This window comes from Macaca thibetana, chromosome 14 (assembly GCF_024542745.1).
Source record: "Macaca thibetana thibetana isolate TM-01 chromosome 14, ASM2454274v1, whole genome shotgun sequence".
Lineage (NCBI taxonomy): Eukaryota > Metazoa > Chordata > Mammalia > Primates > Cercopithecidae > Macaca > Macaca thibetana.
In genome coordinates, this window is record NC_065591.1 from 125,382,594 (window position 1) to 125,403,634 (window position 21,041).

The window sequence follows — 21,041 nt, forward strand, 5'->3', positions numbered from 1 at the left end:
TTGTTTGCAGCCTTTCAGATAGTTTTCTGGGTGAAAAAAAGAGCACAGTATCGTGGGTGTTAGGCATTTTGGATTCATTTCCTAGCTTTGCATGTGATTCATTTTTTGGACCTTGGGGAAATAATATTGGTTGTAATCCAAATCACTTGAAAGTAATTTAAACCCAACCTCTCTCACACTACCACCAAAACATCCACACTTCTTTCCCTTTCTTATCAGCTAACCCACCTTAGGTATATGAGTTTTAGATCCAAAGGAGTGACTTTGTAGGCATATAAATTTATAACTGATTAATTGAATTAGTTCATATTTGTTAATTATAATTGCACTTGAAGGTTTTGAAAATGTGGTCAACAGAAATATCTTCCTCTTCTGAAAGTTTAGGTGTGTTTTGTAGGCAGGTAAACTTGGTTTGAAGCCCTCCTCCATCCTGAGAGGTTGGAAAAATTTATTCAGAAAACTGTTGGGTTTTTTTTGTTCTTTTTTTGTTTTTTAAATCTACAGCTTTACTTACTAGATCTAGTGTTTCAAGAATTCCTGTGTTTGTTTACCAGGAAGAAAAAATGGATAACCAATTGGTTAGGTTGCTATTTTTAATTCAATCTGATTTGTAAGCATCAGATATGAAGTTTTCACTCTGACCATATTTGGTCTAGCTGGTAAGTCCACTGGTGATAGAGAATGAGCTAAGAACCTTTGCTGTGAATCACTAAAGCAGTGGCTGAGTAAAAAAAAAAAAAATCTCAATCTTTTATTTGCCAGACAGTTTTAGATCTTGGGGTAACGTCAGTGAAATAGCTTAGGTTTTGACTACTTTATAGGAAAAGATGAAATCTATGGACTCCTCCAAAAAGTGCTTTTATGCTTGATATGGCTTGGCTCTGTGTCCCCACCCAAATCTTGTAGCTCCCGTAATTTCCTCATGTTGTGGGAGGGACCCAGTGGCAGATAATTGAATCATGGGGTGGGTCTTTCCCGTGCTGTTCTCGTGATAGTTAGTAAGTCTCTTGAGATCTGATGGGTTTAAAAAGGGGAGTTTTCCTGCACAAGCTCTCTTCTCTTGTCGCTGCCACGTGAGACGTGCCTTTTACCTTCTGCCATGATTGTGAGGCCTCCCCAACCATGTGGAACTGTTTAAGTCTAATAAACCTCTTTCTTTTGTAAATTGCCCAGTCTCAGGTATGTCTTTATCAGCAGCATGAAGACAGATTAAAAGAGTAAACTGGTACCAGTAGAATGGGGTGCCACTGAAAATACCTGAAAATGTGGAAGTGACTTTGGAACTGGGTAACAGGCAGAGGTTGGAACAGTTTGGAGGGCTCAGAAGAAGACAAGAAAATGTGGGAAAGTTTGGAACTTCCTAGAGACTTGTTGAATGGTTTTTACCAAAATGCTGATAGTTATATGGATAATGAAATCCAGGCTGAGATGGCCTCAGATGGAGATGAGGAACTTGTTGGGAACTGGAGTAAAGGTGACTCCTGGTATATTTTCGCTAAGAGAGTGGTGACATTTTGCCCCGCCATAGAGATTTGTGCAACTTTGAACTTGAGAGAGATGATTTAGGATATCTAACGGAAGAAATTCCTAAGCAGCAAAACATTCAAGAGTTGACTTGGGTGCTGTTAAAGGCATTCAGTTTTATAAGGGAAGCAGAGCATAAAAGTTCAGAAAATTTGCAGCTGGACAATGTGATATTAAAGAAAATCTTGTTTTCTGAGGAGAAATTCAAGCTGGCTGCAGAAATTTCCATAAGTAACGAGGAGCCAAATGTTAATCCCCAAGACAATGGGGAAAATGTCTCCAGGGCATGTCAGAGGCCTTCACAGCCAAGCCTCCCATCACAGGCCCGGAGGCCTAGGAGGAAAAAGTGGTTTCGTGGGCTGGGCCCTGGGTCCCTGTGCTGTGTGCTGCCTGTAGACTCAGTGCCCTGCATTCCAGCCGCTCTAGCCATGGCTGAAAGGGGCCAGCATAGAGCTCAGGCCATGGCTTCAGAGGATGCAAGCCCCAAGCCTTGCAACTTCCACATGGTGTTGAGCCTGTGAGTGCATAGAAGGTCAAGAATTGAGGTTTGGGAACCTTCACCTAGATTTCAGAGGATATATGAAAATGCCTGGATGTCCAGGCAGAAGTGGTGGGGCTCTCATTGAGAACATCTGCTAGGACAGTGCAGAAGGGAAATGTGGGGTCAGATCCCCCACACACAGTCCCTGCTGGGGTACCACCTAGTGGAGCTGTGAGAAGAGGGCCACACCATCCTCCATACCCCAGAATGATAGATCCACTGACAGCTTGCACCATGCACCTGGAAAAGCCACAGACACTCAACACCAGCCTGTGAAAGCAGCGGGGAGTGAGGCTGTATCCTGCAAAGCCACAGGTGGGGAACTGTCCAAGACCATGGGAACCCACCTCTTATATCAGTGTGACCTGGATGTGAGACTTGGAGTCAAGGGAGATCATTTTGGAGCTTTAAGATCTGACTGCCTTGTTGGATTTTGGACTTGCATGGGGCCTATAGCTCCTTTGTCTTGGCCAGTTTCTCCCATTTGGAGTGGCTTTATTTACCTAATGCCTGTACCACATTGTATCTAGGAAGTAACTAACTTGCTTTTGATTTTACAGGTTCATAGGCAGAAGGGACTTGTCTCAGATGAGACTTTGGACTGTGGACTTTTGAGTTAATGCTGAAATGAGCTAAACTTTTGGGGGACTGTTGGGAAGGTATGATTGGTTTTGAAATGTGAGGACATGAGATTTGGGAGGGGCCAGGGGTGGAATGATATGGTTTGGCTCTGTGTCCCCACCCAAATCTCATCTTGTAGCTTCTGTAATTTCCTCATATTGTGGGAGGGATTCGATGGGAGATAATTGAATCATGGGGGTGGGTCTTTCTCATGCTGTTCTCGTGATAGTGAATAAGTCTTATGAGATTTGATGGTTTCAGAAAGGGGAGTTTCCTTGCACAAGCTCTTCTCTTGTCTGCTGCCATGTGAGATGTGCCTTTCACCTTCTGCCATGATTATGAGGCCTTCCTAGCCACGTGGAACTGTAACTACGATAAGCCTATTGCTTTTGTAAATTGCCCAGTTTTGGGTATGTCTTTATCAGCAGCATGAAAACAGACTAATATAATGCATATGCTTGGAAAGTTTTATATACTGTTTTGGGGGATTTGTAACCCCCCCAGAAGACCATTTATGCACCACCTCAGGTTGAGAAGCCTGCTTTAGGGCCCAGGATCCCTATAGAGGACACGTATTTTTAGAGTGTCTGCTGAAATAGATGCTAACTGCATGTAAACTTCAAGAGTGGTATGCAAAAGCATTATGTTATTCTCTTATTTATTCTTTTCATGAATTCTGTTGAAGCCTGACTTCTCTATTTTGTGGGTGATGACTGTTAGTGTCAAACATCTGATCATTTTCTATATATATTTCCAGCTTAAGTTACTCTCTAGAGGTAGGTCAGAGATGAGACTTTGATTTAAATTGAAAACAGATTATGCATGTAATTTTAGAGATGCTTACTTCTGTGATTTTCACAGTGTTTCATCCTGTTAGTACAGCTTGTGCAGACTTAAGGCATATGAAAAATAGAACAAAATGCTGAGATGAAATTGGTGGAATTCCTCTTTCATCCGGCTCTGGTGTCCGTTTACAGCAGATCACTCCCTGTCGTTCCCTTTTTCTCCCTCACTCTTTCTCTCTCTGTCCAACATAGGCAATAGTGGGGAGAGGAGGTTTTTGTAACGTTGGGTGAGGGATTTGGATTTTATGGAAGCCAGAACAAATATTTTCTCCTTTACGACCCTGGGGCTAATATCCCACATGCTGTTTGCAAATTGCAAAAAACTTCCTTCAAGTGAGTTCAGAGTCGGGTAACTTTTTGAGGAGGAGTGTTTTTGTTTTGATCTCTCCTGAACTCACAGATTTTACTTTCTGTGCCTTTCTTGTCAAGTACATTTCCTACGTGCAAAGTACGTAAAATCTGTTAAAACTTTAGTTGTCATTATTCTCATGTGTGAACAGCACCTTTTAGCTCACATTAAAAAACAAAACCACACAAAAAACCTCTTCTAATGAAACCTTGAGGAAGAAAACTAGCTGGAGTTTAGAGGCTCTGATTTTAAGCCTCCATGATGGGTCCTTTTCTGTGCCTCCTCTGTAGTGGATAATGACGTGACATGCTTGGTGTAAAACCTCAGTTTCCAGTGGAAATCACCTTACCATCAAGGCAGAAATCACTGGATCTGGCTTTCCAGGTGACAGAGATGGGGCAATTCTTTGCACGCTCTTTGCATCTGCCCTTTCATAGAGAACTGGGGAGATGGAATTGGACTCTAAAGAAATATTCTTTTTTTCTCTTTTTTCTATGTAAAAGAAAGCTTATGGCTACATAATAAGGAGAACATGGGTCATAAGACTTTAATTCGTTTTCTACTGGGGGATCACAGGATTTGTAGCACGGTCTTTTGCTCTGTAGATTTATTCTGTCACTGTCTTCTGAATAACCCTGTGCATTTCCATTTTTCTTCTTTTGTTACCATGGCCCATCTGCCTCAAATGCAGGTCATCATCTTGTCTTTCTGTTCATCTCTTAACTCATTCCCCAACATCCAGCTTCATACACCTGTCTGTAAAGCCTTTTCAGTGGATCTCTTCACTGAGGTGGTCTCTTCCTCTTCTGAATTCCTGTCGTGAAGGAGCATAGATAGACCTAGGGTTCGGTCTCAGCTCTGCTGTGTGATTGTTGAAGTCAATTTCCTTATCTATAAAAGAGTAGTAATAATGTAAAGTAGCTTTGTAGGGTTGTTTTACAAAATAGTGACTATGTATAAATCTGTCAGAGTGTCTAAAAATAACAAAAATGACACTAAAATAAAATTAATACAGTAAAATTAAAGTTAATTCATGTGAAGTGCTTAGCAGAGTACCTGTCATAGTAGTAAGCTCTCAGGTTTTGTTTTTCATCAATATGTGGTAGAGATTTACTGTTACTGTTGCTCCTGCCACTACTTCCATTACTATTATGTTACAGTTCGTTTGGTTCTTAATTATTCAGAGGCAGATTTAAAGGGAAGCCCATCTAACCAGTTTTAGAGCCCTTCGCTTACAAAGGAACCACTTACAAGACCCTGGATTTCACCTAGCATTGTGTCCTCAAGTTTTCAAAGTAAGATGCTTTAGCTGTGGTCAGTTAAGATGGTTCTCTTCTTCCACTCTTCTTCCCTGTGTCATTCTTCTCTTCATGTTGGGTAGTATTAAATTGCCACTGGCTTTTTTCCCAGCCGAGGGAACTCGAATTGGGAGCATATTCAGTTTGGGTTAGTGGGATAACTTACGTGGTCCACAGCCACTGCTGTGTATAGTTGCTATTGCTGGGCATCTCGGTGTTGGAATGGCTGCCAGGAATACTCTGCCATCTTATTTGACTCACCTAGGTTTGTAACATGAATTTGTAGGGCCTACCATGAATGCTAGTGCAAGCCCCCGTAATGCCATGACAGTGTGGATGTGGTTGAAAAACCAGGTTATGAGTTTTCTTATGTCAAAGGGTATTTAGGATTAGCCACACTACAAGAAAACTTGAAATGCCCCAGATTTAACAGTGGTCCTTAAAACTCTGCATGATTTTCAATAATGAGTTATGAAGTAGAAAGAAACCATTCCAAGCTGTTAATATTAAATTTTAAGATTAACCACGTTAAAGGAAAGTCTTAAGTATTATTTCCTAGACAGTATTGCAAAATCATGGGCATATGGTGAGGTGATCAAAGATCCTAAATATGTGGCAAACATTATAGAGACTAAGGAATTAATAAACATATTGTTACTTTTCTAAATTTTGTTTTGTGTTGCCAGCTTTTAAAATTTGTAATATTTTTGTGATTTCTGTTCTCATTCTTAACAAACATTCTTTGTACCTAATTTCATATTCATAACTTCATGTTTGTTTTCCTGTTGGAGGCTCCACTGTGACAACCCCAGTCATAGTTTTCCTTGAATCATATCATTTGTTGTTGTATTGACCTACTAATTTAAATCTTTAATGGCAATATGCAATTCCTCTGTGTGTATCTTGGCTCTAAATAGTCTGTGACTTGAGGACGGGAAGCTTGTCTTCTGTGTCGTGTAATATTTGGAACATCGTATATATACAAATACTCATTGATGAGAGAACATCACAGTGTAAGGACGTGAGTTTCTCTTCTTTAGTTGTGGGTTTGCGAGTGGGGCAGGTACTTCACTGGCTCTTTTGGAAGGGCTGACAAGTGTTTCTGTTCAAACGTATTGTAGCTTTGACAGGTGAGAGGCCGTGGACTAGTTTGTGTGTTTCTTTATCTTTATTTTAAAATAATTTGGCGTTAGAAGACCTGGGTTCTGCTTTGGTTGCTGATGCTTTGTAGTTTTGAGGTTGTAATAATCTCCTCACATATTTGAGCCCTATCCTCTTAATCTGCAGAAAGGTGATTGTAATTCCCGCCTTACAGAATCATTACAAGGACCAAATAAGATTGTGTGTGTAAACAGAATTTTAAGTTATAAAATATTATGCAAATATAAAATATTATTCTCTGCTTTGCTTTATTCCTTCTGAGTTCTGAAGTATTATGAGTCCTCTGGTTCTTCAAAACTATAGGTTACAATTCTAATTTACAATAACCTTCTCTTTAAAAAGCTCCCCTTATGGCTTAGTTAGATGAGATAGCAAGTTTTAAAATCTATTTTCCTATATTGGAAAAATATTTTATCTAGAGGACAGATGATTATCCTGGTTTTTTTTTTTTTTAAAGAAAACAAAAATCTGGTTTTAAGTTTCATGAGTAAAGAAGAAAAATTTCTCTTTGACATTCTTGGATTTAAAAAGTGGTTCAGTGATATTTGTAGAAAAGATTAGATCTCCTATGCCTAAGGGAAATTTTCATGCCTGAACTAGCAAACTTTGAATAATAAGAGGCTTTAGTGGAAATTCCAGCATATTTTTAAGTAAAAGAGCTGCCAGTACAAATCAGTGAGTTTACATACAAAATAAACAGCTTATTAAATAAATAGCTATTAAGAATGAATGAGTTCAGGACAAGAAAATGCCATGTAAATAGATAGGACTCCAGGTTCCATAGGCTGTGTCCACCCAAGAGGTTTTCTTATTTCAATTTTTAGAAAGTGTGTGAGTGTTTTTGTTGTTGTTGTTGTTGTTGTTTTGGTTTTTGATACAGGGTCTTGCTCTGTCTCCCAAGCTGGAGAACACGGTTTGCTACAGCCTTGAACTCCTGGGGTTCAAGGAATCCTCCTGTCTCAACTTTCCATGTAGCTGGGACCACAGGGGTTTACCACCATGCCCAGCTAATTTTTTAATTTTTTTGTGGAGACAGGGTCTCACTTTGTTGCCCAAGCTGGTCTCAAACCCATGGGCTCAAGCAATCCTCCTGCCTCGGTCTCCCAAAGTACTGGGATTACAGGCGTGAGCCACCATACCTGGCCAAGAGTTTTAATATTGTCTTTTCCCAAACACTCTTAGTAAAATGAAGCAACAGAAATTTAATGTCCTGAGATTATTGTGCCATGAAGTGTTAGGATGAATGAGATACACACACACATACACACACACACACACACACACTTTTTTTTTGCATATTAGGAAAAAGTAGGGAACAGTATGAAAGAAATCAACAAATAAAGTATTTCTGCTTAAGAATCAGAGAGTATATATTTTTCAAGAAATGCTGAAAGAAACCATATGCTTAGGCATTAAACCAAAGCATTATGAACATAAAATCATGACCTCCCAGCTCTCTCTTGTGGATTCTATTCATATTCATTTGAAAGTGTTAGTTGAAGTCTTTAGAATCTGGAAGAATTTATTATTACTTGAAAGTTAGCGGCACTCATTGGAGAGCAAAATCTTGGACTCTGCCTTGTTACATACCTAGCTAGATAAGGTACTTTTTAAAAACCTTCCTCTTCTTATGTGTACAGGTTGGTGTTAGACTTCTCTGGAAGAAAGAACTGTCCTAGAGGCCAAATCTAGTCACTCTGTAGTTGGGCTGATGATCAGGAGACCCAGGTTTTGCCATATGGGTTTGCACTATGATCTCAGCAAGTTACTTAATCCCTTTATGTTAAGCTTTCTACCCATAAAGCAGATACCTGGCCCTCTTAACTTGCATAGACATATAGGTTATAGAATCTTAGAGCTTAACGGTATTCTGTAAACCAGTGTTTCTCAGCTTTGGCACTGTTGACATTTGGAGTGGATAATTTTTTGTTGTGGAGGCTGTCTTGTGCATTGTAGGATGTTTAGTAACGTCTCTGGCCTCTAAATACAAGTAGCAGTATCCCAGTTATGGCAGCTAAAAATGACGGCAGGCATCTCCAGATGTCCCATGGGTGGCAGTATCCCAGTTGGGAACCACTGCTGTAAGACAGGATTCAGCAAGAGGCAGCTGAGGCCTGGGAATGTTCAGTCCTGCTTTAAATCACATCACTATTAAGTGGTGGGATCAGGACTAGAACTCAACTTTATTAATATACTGCCAACCCGTCTCTCCAGCTTTCCCCTTAAATTCAGAGTTTCATTCCATTCCAAAAGCAGTGGCGTATGTTTAAAATTTCAACACCAAAACAACGATTGACAAATTCTCTACATTTACCGATGATGTATTACCCACCTGCTTCCATTTTACTACCCCCAAAGCTCTTACCATACCTTGGTAAAGAAACATTGCTTTCCTCATCCTTAAATGCTTACAAAATGCTTGGGCAACATTTATTAAGAGCAGTTGGAATGGATGGTTTGGGAGGTGTCAGTTCGCCATTATAAGCCGTGTAGGTGAGTGTAAGTTGGATATGATCTGTGGGACATTGAAAACTGTGGCGTTCCATGCTAGTGAAGAGGGTGAGTGTTAGTTGGATATGATCTATGGGACATTGAAAACTGTGGCGTTCCATGCTAGTGAAGAGGGTGAGTGTTAGTTGGATATGATCTGTGGGACATTGAAAACTGTGGCGTTCCATGCTAGTGAAGAGGGTGAGTGTTAGTTGGATATGATCTGTGGGACACTGAAAACTGTGGCGTTCCATGCTAGTGAAGAGGGTGAGTGTAAGTTGGATACGATCTGTGGGACATTGAAAACTGTGGAGTTCCATGCTAGTGAAGAGGGTGAGTGTAAGTTGGATATGATCTGTGGGACATTGAAAACTGTGGAGTTCCGTGCTAGTGAAGAGCACTAGAGGGTCTCTGGAATTGGATGTCTGTTTATCAAATAAATCAACCTGCTGCCTTAGGTGTATGCTGAACCTCCTTGTGTCTCCCATTCTTTCTTTATATACTTCCCAGTTTATGGTTTTTAATAAAGGCAAATTCTGCACACTTACTAAGCAGCACTTAGTACATTTTGTTTGGTTGTTTAATTCCATATCTGATGTTTCAGTATCATAGGTTTTCAATATATGGAAGTTCACTTTTGGCTTGGGAACATGAAGGGGAAGATATACAAAAGGAAACCTAGATGAGAACAAGCAAGCTGAGTAAAAGTAGTTGTCAGAAAATAAACTGAATGATAGGTAGGAAAGCTTTAAACTATTAAGTAAGTGCTGTGCTTTAAAGTTAGGGGCAGTAGCCTGAACATCTGGATCCTGGAGTGCTTTCAAGCTCTTTGCTGAGAACATTTCTATATTTCAGTGTGGTCTGGTTAGCAGAATCTTTTCGCTGACAGCCATGTAACAAAGTTGTCTATCTTTTGAAAACTGCAAACTACTACAGTGTTGAAAACCTGAAATGCTTTGCTTTGAAGGTAAGGTGCTTTAAAAAAAATCTATTTAAATCTTTGAACTCAGGTATAATTGGCTTGTTACGTAATAAGATTCTGAACATGTATACATACACAATATGAAAGAATTTCAAGTCCCAAACTTGAGTTTGCAAATGAAGACAGACATTTGGAGTAACTATGCACCACGGTTAGGTTTACTTGCTGTTTTTCTATTCCTCCTTTTAAATACATTATAAACTACCTTAAGCTAATGTATTAGCTAAGATTCCTACAGTGTTCGTTCTTTTCATTGGACATCAGTAGTGTCAGTGGTATTTTCCATTAGAAATGTAATGGAACTGAGAGACACTGTGGATTGGCTTAGAACCGAACCACAGTTAAAAGTGGTCATCGAGGGTCGGTGAAGGATCCCAAGATGGCTGGGCGAAAACTTGCTCTAAAAACCATTGACTGGGTAGCTTTTGCGGAGATCATACCCCAGAACCAAAAGGCCATTGCTGGTTCCCTGAAGTCCTGGAATGAGACCCTCACCTCCAGGTTGGCTGCTTTACCTGAGAATCCACCAGCTATCGACTGGGCTTACTACAAGGCCAGTGTGGCCAAGGCCGGCTTGGTGGATGACTTTGAGAAGAAGTTTAATGCCCTGAAGATTCCTGTGCCAGAGGATAAATATACTGCCCAGGTGGATGCCGAAGAAAAAGAAGATGTGAAATCTTGTGCTGAGTGGGTGTCTCTCTCAAAGGCCCGGATTGTAGAATATGAGAAACAGATGGAGAAGATAAAGAACTTAATTCCACTTGATCAGATGACCACTGAGGACTTGAACTAAGCTTTTCTGGAAACCAAATTAGACAAGAAAAAGTATCCCTATTGGCCTCACCAACCAATCGAGAATTTATAAAATTGAGTCCAGGAGGAAGCTCTGGCCCCTGTGTTACACATTCTGGACATTAAAAATAATAATTACACACACACACACACACACAAGTGGTCATCTGAGGACCAGCCTGGGCAACACAGTGAGACCCCTATCTCTACAAAAAATAAAATTAAGGGCTGGGCGCGGTGGCTCACGCCTGTAATCCCAGCACTTTGGGAGGCCAAGGTGGGTGGATCACGAAGTCAGGAGATTGAGACCATCCTGGCCAACACGGTGAAACCCCGTCTCTACTAAAAATTAAAAAAAAAAAAAAAAAAGATTAGCCAGGCGTGGCGGCATGCACCTATAGTCCCAGCTACTTGGGAGGCTGAGGCAGGAGAATCCCTTCCCAGAACCTGGGAGGTGGAGGTTGCCGTGAGCCGAGATTGTGCCGTTGCACTCCAACCTGGGTGACAGAGCAAGACTCCATCTCTAAATAGATAGATAGATAGATAGATAGCCAGGCATGGTAAGCCCAGGAGGTAGAGGGCTACAGTGAGATACGACTGTGTCACTGCACTCCAGCTTGGGTGACAGAGTAAAACCCTGTGTCAAAAAAAAAAAAAAAAAGTTGTCATCTGAGTTACAGCTTTGGTAGTGGATGAAGTGCAGGGGCATAGATGAGTTGTCACTTAGAATTTATAGCTGACTAAGTCTGGATTCAAGGGTGTATCATGCAAATAAATGTGTGCAATGGATGGAAAAGTTCCCTGAGGCAAGGGAAGAAGGGAGCTACTCCAGTGTTGTGTTTGAGGGCGTGGGTTTTTTTGTTTTTTTCTTTAACTGTCAGAATTTATGGATAGTATAAATTTGGGAAGCTTGAAAAGTATACATAAAGAAAAATAATTATTCATAATCCTTCTATGTTAGGGAAACATTGCAACAATTCAATATTTGTAATATATCTACTATCATTTCTGTACATTTTAAAAAATAATTGAGTTCATACTCTAAATATAATTAAGTATGCTACTCTTTTCATTCTCTTGCTGAGAATTCTTTAGGGGCTTTCTGTTGCTCTTGGTACAAAGCCCAAAGCCTTGAGCTTCTTATTACTGCTCCGATTTTCCCTCCCTCCAGTTGCCTCTTGCTCAGTGTAGTTCTGCTCCCTTGGCTTGCTTTCATTTTCCCACACATGCCCAGAGCTGTTGCATGTGCTGCCCATCGCATGTGATATGCTCTGCAGCCACCTTTTTGCATATGGCTGAACCCTGCTTATTCATCATATTCCATCTTAAGTGTCACTTCCTGAGGGAAACTTTTCCTGATCTCTCAGATTCGCACCCCCTGTTATACACTTTTGTGGACCCCTATACTTTTATAGTATTTATTGCAATTACAATTAATTATATATGTATAATTAGAATGTTGTTTATGTGTGTTGTTTATTTGTGTATTATTAGAAGGCAGGGACCATGAGAGTAGGAATTGTTCATTGCATTTCTTGGCCCAAATATAGTACCTGCTAGGTGCGCAATAATGTTCAATGTTTGTTGAATAAATGAGTGAATATATTAATGAATGAAGAAATAGGCAGGAGTCTGCTTCCTTCATACATCACACACATGTTAAAAGATATACTTGGTAGTGAATTCTGAAAGTCTAATGTAGTGAATGAAAGTGTAATATTGGACTCTTTTTTTCATGTGCTGTGTTAAATTTAAATTTCAGTAATAAATCTTAGAAAACTGTCAGCATTAGGTCTGTCAAACATGTGAGAGGCAAAAAAGTTCAAAGAGAGAAAGTAAACCAACGTTGTTTCCCCACTTACTAAAGTTAGGTTTTGTAAGAGAATGGTGCAGTCTAAATGGAGAAATACGCCTGTTAGGAATATCTTCTAAAGATCTGTTTGCATATACTAATACAAATATGAAAAACTCTTATTTTTTTATTGGCACATGAGGACTTTTGACTAAGATTTGTTCTAACAGGCCCAGCGCGGTGGCTCATACCTGTAATCCCAGCACTTTGGGAGGCTGAGGCAGGCAGATCACGAGGTCAGGAGATTGAGACCATCCTGGCTAACATAGTGAAACCCTGTTTCTACTAAAAATACAAAAATTTAGCTGGGCGTGGTGACACACGCCTGTAATCCCAACTATTCAGGAGGCTGAGGCAGGAGAATCACTTGAACCTGGGAGTCGGAGGTTGCAGTGAGCTGGGATCATAGCACTGCACCCCAGCCTGGCAACAGAATGAGGCTCCATCAATAAAATAAATAAATAAATTGTTCTAATATAAAATGTAAAACCAAGGAAATCAAATAGATAGAAACAAAAGAGTCTAGGTTAAAGCACTACGGAAGTACTGAGTTGTGATTGTGCTGTTGTTAACTTGCTACATGACCACTTACTAAATAGGGGCTACTTTTTCACCATCTTAGGAAGAAACTGAATATACCAGACATCTTAAACATAACAAACATCTTAAGTATTGTCATCTAAGATTAGGGCAGGTTTCTAAATGTTTATGTCCTTGGCTTGCAACCACTCAGTGGACACATACAGCCACGTAACCCACTGTGTCTCAAATGTTGATGTACATGATGTTAGTTGCCAGGCATTTTGTTATTTATTTTATTTATTTATTTTTTAGATGGAGCCTTACTCTCATCCAGGCTATAGTGCAGTAGTGCGATCTTGGCCCACTGCAACCTCCGTCTCCTGGGTTCAGGTGATTCTCATGCCTCAGCCTCCTGAGTAGCTGGGATTACAGGTGCGCACCACTATGCCTGGCTAAGTTTTGTATTTTTAGTAGAGACAGAGTTTCTCCATGTTGCCCAGTCTCTGGTCTCGAACTCCTGGCCTCAAGTGATCCTCCCGCCTCGGATTACAGGCATGAGCCACCACACCCAGCCCATGTAGAAGGCATTTATATAATGAACTGACATCCTTAGAGTGAACTTTAAGGTTAGTATAAATAGGTAGGGGTTTGGATTCTCTGATTATCTTCTTGGTCTGTTCACCTCCATCCAGAAGGCCTGGGTCTGGATTGGCACCATGGATCTGGTTGAGACAAATAATAAGGCAAGGGCTTGTATGTTCTTTCTTTCACTTTATCATACTTCATAGCCAGTACATAGTAGTGTTTATTATGTTATTTCCTCTATTTTAAGTTCTTCTCAAATCCAAGGGCCAGTTGTTTGGGCAGATGTTTACCAGGGACTCTAATCACCCAAGGGAAGGCAGTCTCTGAAGTCTCATTTCTGTTACCTGAAAGCTAGTTCTGCATTTTCCCTTCCTGCAAGCAGGGAATGGTTCTCTTTTGACGTTTCTAGCTGTGGTTGGCTTGGAACTGACTTCTTTGGTGTATTGGGGTACGTGCTCAGTTCATGAGTAATGAACACATTTGGATTCTTCTATCCTTGGGTAGATACTGGCCAGAATTATTTTTTACCTATGCTGTACCAGTAATAAAGGACTCCTCAGTTTGTGCTTTCTCATAATTCACCAAATCTAGTATAATTTGGTTTATTATCATTAAATATTTGCTGTACACCCACATTTTGCTGACATGTGGCACTTTCTAGAACTGTTAGAGGATTACCCAGAGACAGTGCAGTGGTGTGTCTTGGGGTTGTGGAAGAGAGCTGGAATATAGTCACTGCCCTCCAGGAGTCCCTTTGTGGTATATAATACAGAAAAGCCTTTTTCTTGTCCCCTCCACACCCCATCCCCCGCATCCCATCGAGCTGCCGAGGGTGAGGGGAAACACCGTAAGAGAGGAACAGCAATAGTGAATATATCTTAATTTCTGTTCACCATGCTCTTCCCTCAATAGTTTGAACTTTACTTAGAAACAATTTCTAAGAGGGAATTTCTTAAGTAGGTACTATGAAAGTTGGCAAATTTTGGAAACAGTGTTTAGTATCTGTGGTTGGCGTTCTGCATTTCGGGACGCCTTGCCTGTAGATTAATCCCAGCTGGCCACCCTTCCGCAGCACATGCTCAGGAACAGTTGTATTGACGCCTTCATTTGAGATTCCGTGAAATTCTCAAGTACCTCTGGAATCATCTGATGAACCTCTCTGGAACGTTAGTGACGCAACTTAATGTCTTTTGCAGGGACATTTCTTCTCACATCTTATTGATACTGGGTTTGAGGAGCAGGCTGACTTCTGGTTGTGTAGTCAGCTCTCGGGTTTTTTCTACTAATGGGGAAGGAAGGCATTATAGGGAATGGAAAATTCAAGTTGCAAAGCATTAAAAACAATTTAAAATTATGTTTCATTTAAACAATTGCTGTATTTCTGACCAAATAATATTTACTTCAGGATGTTTTCTTGATTTATGTTTATATTACAAGTTGCCACTTTATAAATTCTATAAATCATGGAAAGTAGTTTAAAGGTGTGATCTTCAGATTTTAAAATTTAAAGCCTATTCTGAATTTTCTTATATATATGTGTGTGTATATATGTATATACATATATATATACACACACACGCTTTGCACTGTAAGATGTTGAGTTTATGACATTATTAAGGACTCTGGCCCTTCAGTTCTTGAAAATTTAGTGCTTATAAAATTATGAGGACTATATTAGTTCTAATCATTTTCAGTCAGTGAAAAACCTATATACTTTATGAAGCACACAGGAAACATCTCCTTTTCTGCTTAGTTCCCCTAAAAATGTGGATCAGATCCATCCCCTGGGCCTAGTCAGTATTGATTGAGTGTATACCCAGGTCATCGTGCTAAAGTGTCACCCCAGCTCCGCCCTCCAGGGGAAGAAGAGCTAGCCATTCCTTTCACTGTGCATGCATATGTGTATAGCTCACCTATATCCAGAAAACTTAGGTTATAAGTGAACAGCTTTTTAGGGAAGGAGTGGACGCGAAAGTTCAACTTCAGAGAGGAAAACTAAGAGCAATGCCAAATTAATTGAAATCTTCTGTTTTGAAAGAGGCCTCTTAATTTAAAAAAAGCTAGTTCTTGGAAAAAGCACAATAATCAGAACCAAATGTAACTCATTAGAAAGTTCATGTGAGATAATTTGGGATTTGCAAAATTTGCTTTAATGAATTGTGAAGGACGGCAAAACTGTTTCTACCTGTGCCAGGAAGAAATAGTGTGTATCTAAAGTCAGAACCAGTAGTCTCTGGGCTTCAATGTTGGGGCAAGTATACTCATTCTCTGTAGTTGGGTCAGCGGTCTTCCCTATATGTTTGCCTTAGCTAAAATGCCAGAGAGAAATCTTTCATTGCATCATAATAAGGACATTGTCAAAGTACACGGAACTCATGAATTAGACAAATAGCAGCATTGTATCTTCTTTTTCTGGGCCTGATTTTGATGGTATGCTGCACTTCCTACGGGTGATTTCAGAGCTAGCTTGCAGGTGGAGCTCCACCTGCTGATATTTGCGAGGGATAGCTCAGTAAGCACTCCTTCAGCTAGCGTCTTTCCCACCAACATTCACACTGATACTCCAGCCTAGAGAAAGACCTTTGGGTTACACCGGAGTCTCCAGAAAGCCTTCATTTAAATGCAACTAGGGAGAGGTGTGGTGGCTCACCACCTGTAGTCCCAGCACTTTGGGAGGCTGAGGTGGGCAGATTGCTTGAGCCCAGGAGTTCAAGGCCAGCCTGGGAAATATGATGAAATCCCATCTCTGCAAAAAATACAAAAATTAGCCATGTGTGGTGGTGCATGCCTGTAGTCCCCATATACTTGGGAGGCTGAAGTGGGAGGATTACCTGAGCCTGGGGGTTCGAGGCTGCAGTGAGCTGTGATCATGCCACTGTACTCCAGCCTCAGCGATAGAGTGAGACCCTATTTCAAAAAAATAAAATAAAAATAAGTGCTACAAGGTTGCATGGGGGAGGAATGAGGTAATTGTAAAATGAAGGTTTCAGGGAAAAGCCTGAGCAAGCAGCTCTTGGCCTGGGAAAGGCAGGCCCAGAAACAGATTTCAGAGTTGTACCAAGTTTGGTGAAGTCTGTTTCTATTTTTTTTTTCTTTTTCTCTCTTCCTCACTACTTAGAAGGGGATTCGAGGGACCCATTTAGATCCTTTTCTCACTGTCTCACCCTCTCTCTGATGGTGGCATTGAGGATGAGACAATATTTGTCATCTGTAATTAACTGTACTGCATTTGTAAGGCAAGTCGTGCTGTACTTGATTTTTTTTTTTTTTTTTTTTTTTTTTTTTTTGAGATGGAGTCTTGCTCTGTAGCCCGGGCTGGAGTGCAGTGGCCAGATCTCAGCTCACTGCAAGCTCCGCCTCCCGGGTTTGCGCCATTCTCCTGCCTCAGCCTCCTGAGTAGCTGGGACTACAGGCGCCCGCCACCTCGCCCGGCTAGTTTTTTGTATTTTTAGTAGAGACGGGGTTTCACCGTGTTAGCCAGGATGGTCTCGATCTCCTGACCTCGTGATCCGCCCGTCTCGGCCTCCCAAAGTGCTGGGATTACAGGCTTGAGCCACCGCACCCGGCTTGATTTTTATGTTTCTTTCAAGATTTCTTTGCTTCCTTTATTTTTCTAACATCATCATTTTCTGCTTTGCTCAGTGGAGATTTTCCAGTAATGTCACCCGAAATATAAGTCAATGTGTGCTGTTTTTTAAGTTGCTTCTGTCTTTAATGTTAGACCTCTCCTTTAATGAAAGTTAAATCTCATGACATGGGAGAGTGACATTATATCTTTAATTAAGGTGTTAAATTCTTCTGAGACTTCCATTTCTGATTAGAAAAGTGCTTTGAGGTGAATCCCCCTTTCCTCCTTAAACAAAAAAAAAAAGTGGTCAGTTCCTGTCTCTAGGTCTTCAGTGACATGATCCCATTTTTCTGATCCAAACAAGTTTCTGTGGCTCGTCTGCTCTGCAGGGCCCTCGTGTCTTCCGAGGAATGATTGCTTTCTGCATAACTACATTGTTCTTCGCTGCTTTCCACCCACAGAGCCTTTCTTGCTGAGGAGGAGGTGTGATATAGGAAAATTATGAGCGCTTTTCAAACCTGCTTGCATTGATGGCCCAGATGGTGAGGAAAATCCCTTGGGGAGCTAAAAATTGAATGGGTTATAGCAGATTTTTGAAATCCCTAATTAGACTCTCATTCTCTTTTAAGACCACTTTCGAGTTACCACTGTATTTATGCATCTGAGTCCTGTTTCCCAACTGCTAGTGAGCTCCTTGAGGGCAGCCTTGCGTCTCTACACCTCTGAAATCTCAGCACCTGGAAAGCAGTTCTCTAATAATGGCTGATATCATGTGAATGCGTGCTCTGCGTCAGGTCCTGTACTCAGCACTTTACATTTCCTCTCGTACTCTTACGACTGGAGGAGAAAGGTATTACAATTATCACCGTTGTATGGATGAGAAAACAGAAAGATTGAAGAAGATCCAAGTTAGAGACACTTGGTAAATAGTAGAAATAGACTCCAAACTCAGATGTTCTAGAGTTTCAGCTCTTAACCACTATATTGTACTGCTTCCTTACTAGACAAATACTTAGTTTTAAAATAAATATTTTTTGAGTAAAAAAGTGAATGAAGTAAAGTTAACTAAAGTTAATTTTCTGAAATCACAGTGATGTTTATGTCTCCTTTCAGTAAACCGTTCTCAGTATAAGTGGTCAGCCAGGATACCTGTTGCTGTGCCAGGTGCTCCTTTTAATTCAGGAAGATATTGCCCCGTTCTAAACAGCCAGCATGGGGTGACAGTGTAACACTGTGAACATGTCTTCTCTGTTCTTACCCATCTTCAAACAGAAACAACCAGGAGCAATTTAACAGTGATACTTGAGTTAAGAACTTCATGCATATTGCTTAATCGTAATGGCAAATTAATGTATTAACATGTATAGAATGGCACTATCATTGAAGTTTGAATTTAAATGTGGGCTTTAACCCAGTTCTATAATAATTGCTGTGCTCTGGGAAACACTGAATCTTTTCAAGGGGGACAGCTATTTAACTATAAGTATAGTCATTTGAAATGCAGAAGACCAGAATATTTATTCAAAGAGTGGTAGCAAAGAAGTGAGATGAGAACTGAGGTGGAATGTTCTTTCCATCCTAGTAGAGAGAACACTGGGCTGTGAGTCAGGGTATCTGGAATCCAAGCCTGTCTCCAGGCTTAAATTTCTATTGTGAGTTTAGCTAAGGCATTCCTGTTGTTAATACTATTGCTCTAATACCAAAAAGTGCCGTAAGTATACTAGAAAATAGAGTGACCTTTGTGCCTTCGTAATGATAGTGTTCTTTTGGTATAATACTCTACCTGCCACCAGGATTGCCTTTTATTATCTTAAAAACAAATCTGATCATATTTCTCCCCTCATTTATTTTTCCTCCAGTTCTTATTGAGTGCTAAGTGTGTGCCAGGAATTTATAAGTCCTTTATGTGTGATAACTCATATACAAGCTCATCCCTGTAATCCTAGTATTTTGGGGGGCCGATTGCCTGAGGTCACGAGTTTGAGACCAGCTTGGGCAAGATAGCAAGACCCCATTTTTACAAAAAATTTAAAAGTTAGGTGTGGGGTACACATCTGTATTCCCAGGAGTCTTGAGGTGGGAGGATTGCTTGACCACAGGAGTTTGAGGCTACAGGGAGCTGTGATCATGCCACTGCAATCCAGCCTGGGTGACAAAGTGAGACCCTGTCTCTAAAAATTATAGTAACCCATTTAATTATCTCAGCCACCTTACGATGTAGGCACTAATTTAGACATTTCATAGATGAGAAAACTGAGGCACAGTTATGTACCCAAAGCAGCATGGTAAGGGATAGAGTTCATGTAAAACTTAGATAGTCCAATCCCAGAACCCACATTGTCAATTACTACTCTGTAAAAGACTCATTTGTTGAAATTCATTGACCAAAATTTTTATGAGCCCTTAATATATGCCAGTTACCATGCTAGGTACTGAAGATTCAAGGTGACCGAGATGCTAGCCCTTGGGTCCAAGTGGTCCCTCTCCCAGATCACTGGACTGGAGTGCTCTGTGGTGACCTTGCTGGGTATTACTTGGGGCCCAGTCCCGGTCCTAGCCCATCAACACAGAAGGCAGCATATAGAACTTTCTCTTTGGTCTGTGGCTTCAGACCTCAAATGAGACAAGATTTTCATGCTCTCTTTCATGCTCTACCCCTTCCCTTTCATATTGGAGATCATATCCTCTTACACAACATGAAGGCGGCTATCTTAAATTTGGGCAAGGCAAAACAAGTAAGAGCATGTACTCTGGAGTTGCTACTTGAGTTGATCTCCTCGTGTACAACTCAGTAGCCATGTGACCTCTGTGTGAGTGAGTTTCCTTGTCTATAATTGGGGTAATTGCAGTACCTACCTCGCAGGATTGTTGGGAGGAATATATTAATAAAAGTTCAGTGTTGGTAAGGAACTTGGTGGTTGGCACATAGTATATACTGCAGGAAATGTCAGCAAAATATGCGTGTGTGTCATGGCACATAATTAAGTCTATCTATGTCGGCGCATATGATTTATGCAATGAACACACACAGAGTAGTTTTGTTTAGATAGAGTGACTGGAAACCTGCACTTCCATCTCTGATGCCAAGTATACAGCCCATTTTAGATTGCTTTACTGTCTGGGTGCGGTGGCTGACGCCTGTAATCCCAGTGCTTTGGAAGGCTGAGACAGGTGGATCACCTGAGGTTGGGAGTTCAAGACCAGCCTGGTCAATATGGTTAAACCCCGTCTATACTAAAAACACAAAAAATGAGCTGGGCATGGTGGTGCATGCCTGTAATTCCAGCTACTTGGGAGGCTGAGGCAGGAGAATTCCTTGAACCTGGGAGGCAGAGGTTGCAGTGAGCCAAGGCTTTGCAACCACACTCCAGACTGGGTGACAGAGTGAGACTCTGTCTCAATAAATAAATAAATTGCTTTACTGTAATATAAGTGTTGCCATATGAGGTGGCTAGTTTTCACATAGTAGAAGGTATTTCTTTGTTCAGTTTTAGAGATCTACTGTCTTCCTTGATTTTAAAAATGTAATTAGTGTGATTATGGAGGTTGTGGTAGGTGGAGAGGCTAGACTTCAGATCGCTGAGGTTTCTGGATGCTGTGAGCACATCGGGCTTCCATTATAACTGAGTGATATTTGATGTGTAGGTATCTTATTAATTTGTGGATCTACAGAAGCTGAAAATGAAATCTTTGTTAATTGAGAGGCATTATCTGAAAAAGAACACGGAAATTCCCTTTTTATTGTTCATATGGAATGAAAGCAAATGTTTTTTCTAAGCTTCAGGTTTCTTTTACCTTGTGATTTTAACCATTTTCCTGCGTTCCCATTTTCTTCCTTATTCCTTGGTACATTGTAGGGTCTCATTCTACAGATTTTCAAAAATAGGAACAAAAACTGAGTGCTAAGAAAC

General features: G+C 40.6%; 3 protein-coding genes across 3 annotated transcripts in view; all 3 read left to right on the top strand.

Annotated features, from left to right (window-relative positions):
• ACAD8 (acyl-CoA dehydrogenase family member 8) overlaps positions 1-21,041 on the top strand; it is a 675,944-nt gene that overhangs the window by 501,602 nt on the left and 153,301 nt on the right. The window lies entirely within an intron of this gene.
• The window catches only part of JAM3 (junctional adhesion molecule 3), a 73,751-nt gene that overhangs the window by 11,476 nt on the left and 41,234 nt on the right, over positions 1-21,041 (top strand).
• On the top strand, positions 10,153-10,788 carry LOC126934985 (ATP synthase subunit d, mitochondrial-like). The gene has a single exon (XM_050756016.1). It carries the CDS (start codon positions 10,191-10,193, stop codon positions 10,602-10,604), a length of 414 nt encoding a protein of 137 aa, XP_050611973.1. The 5' UTR covers positions 10,153-10,190; the 3' UTR covers positions 10,605-10,788.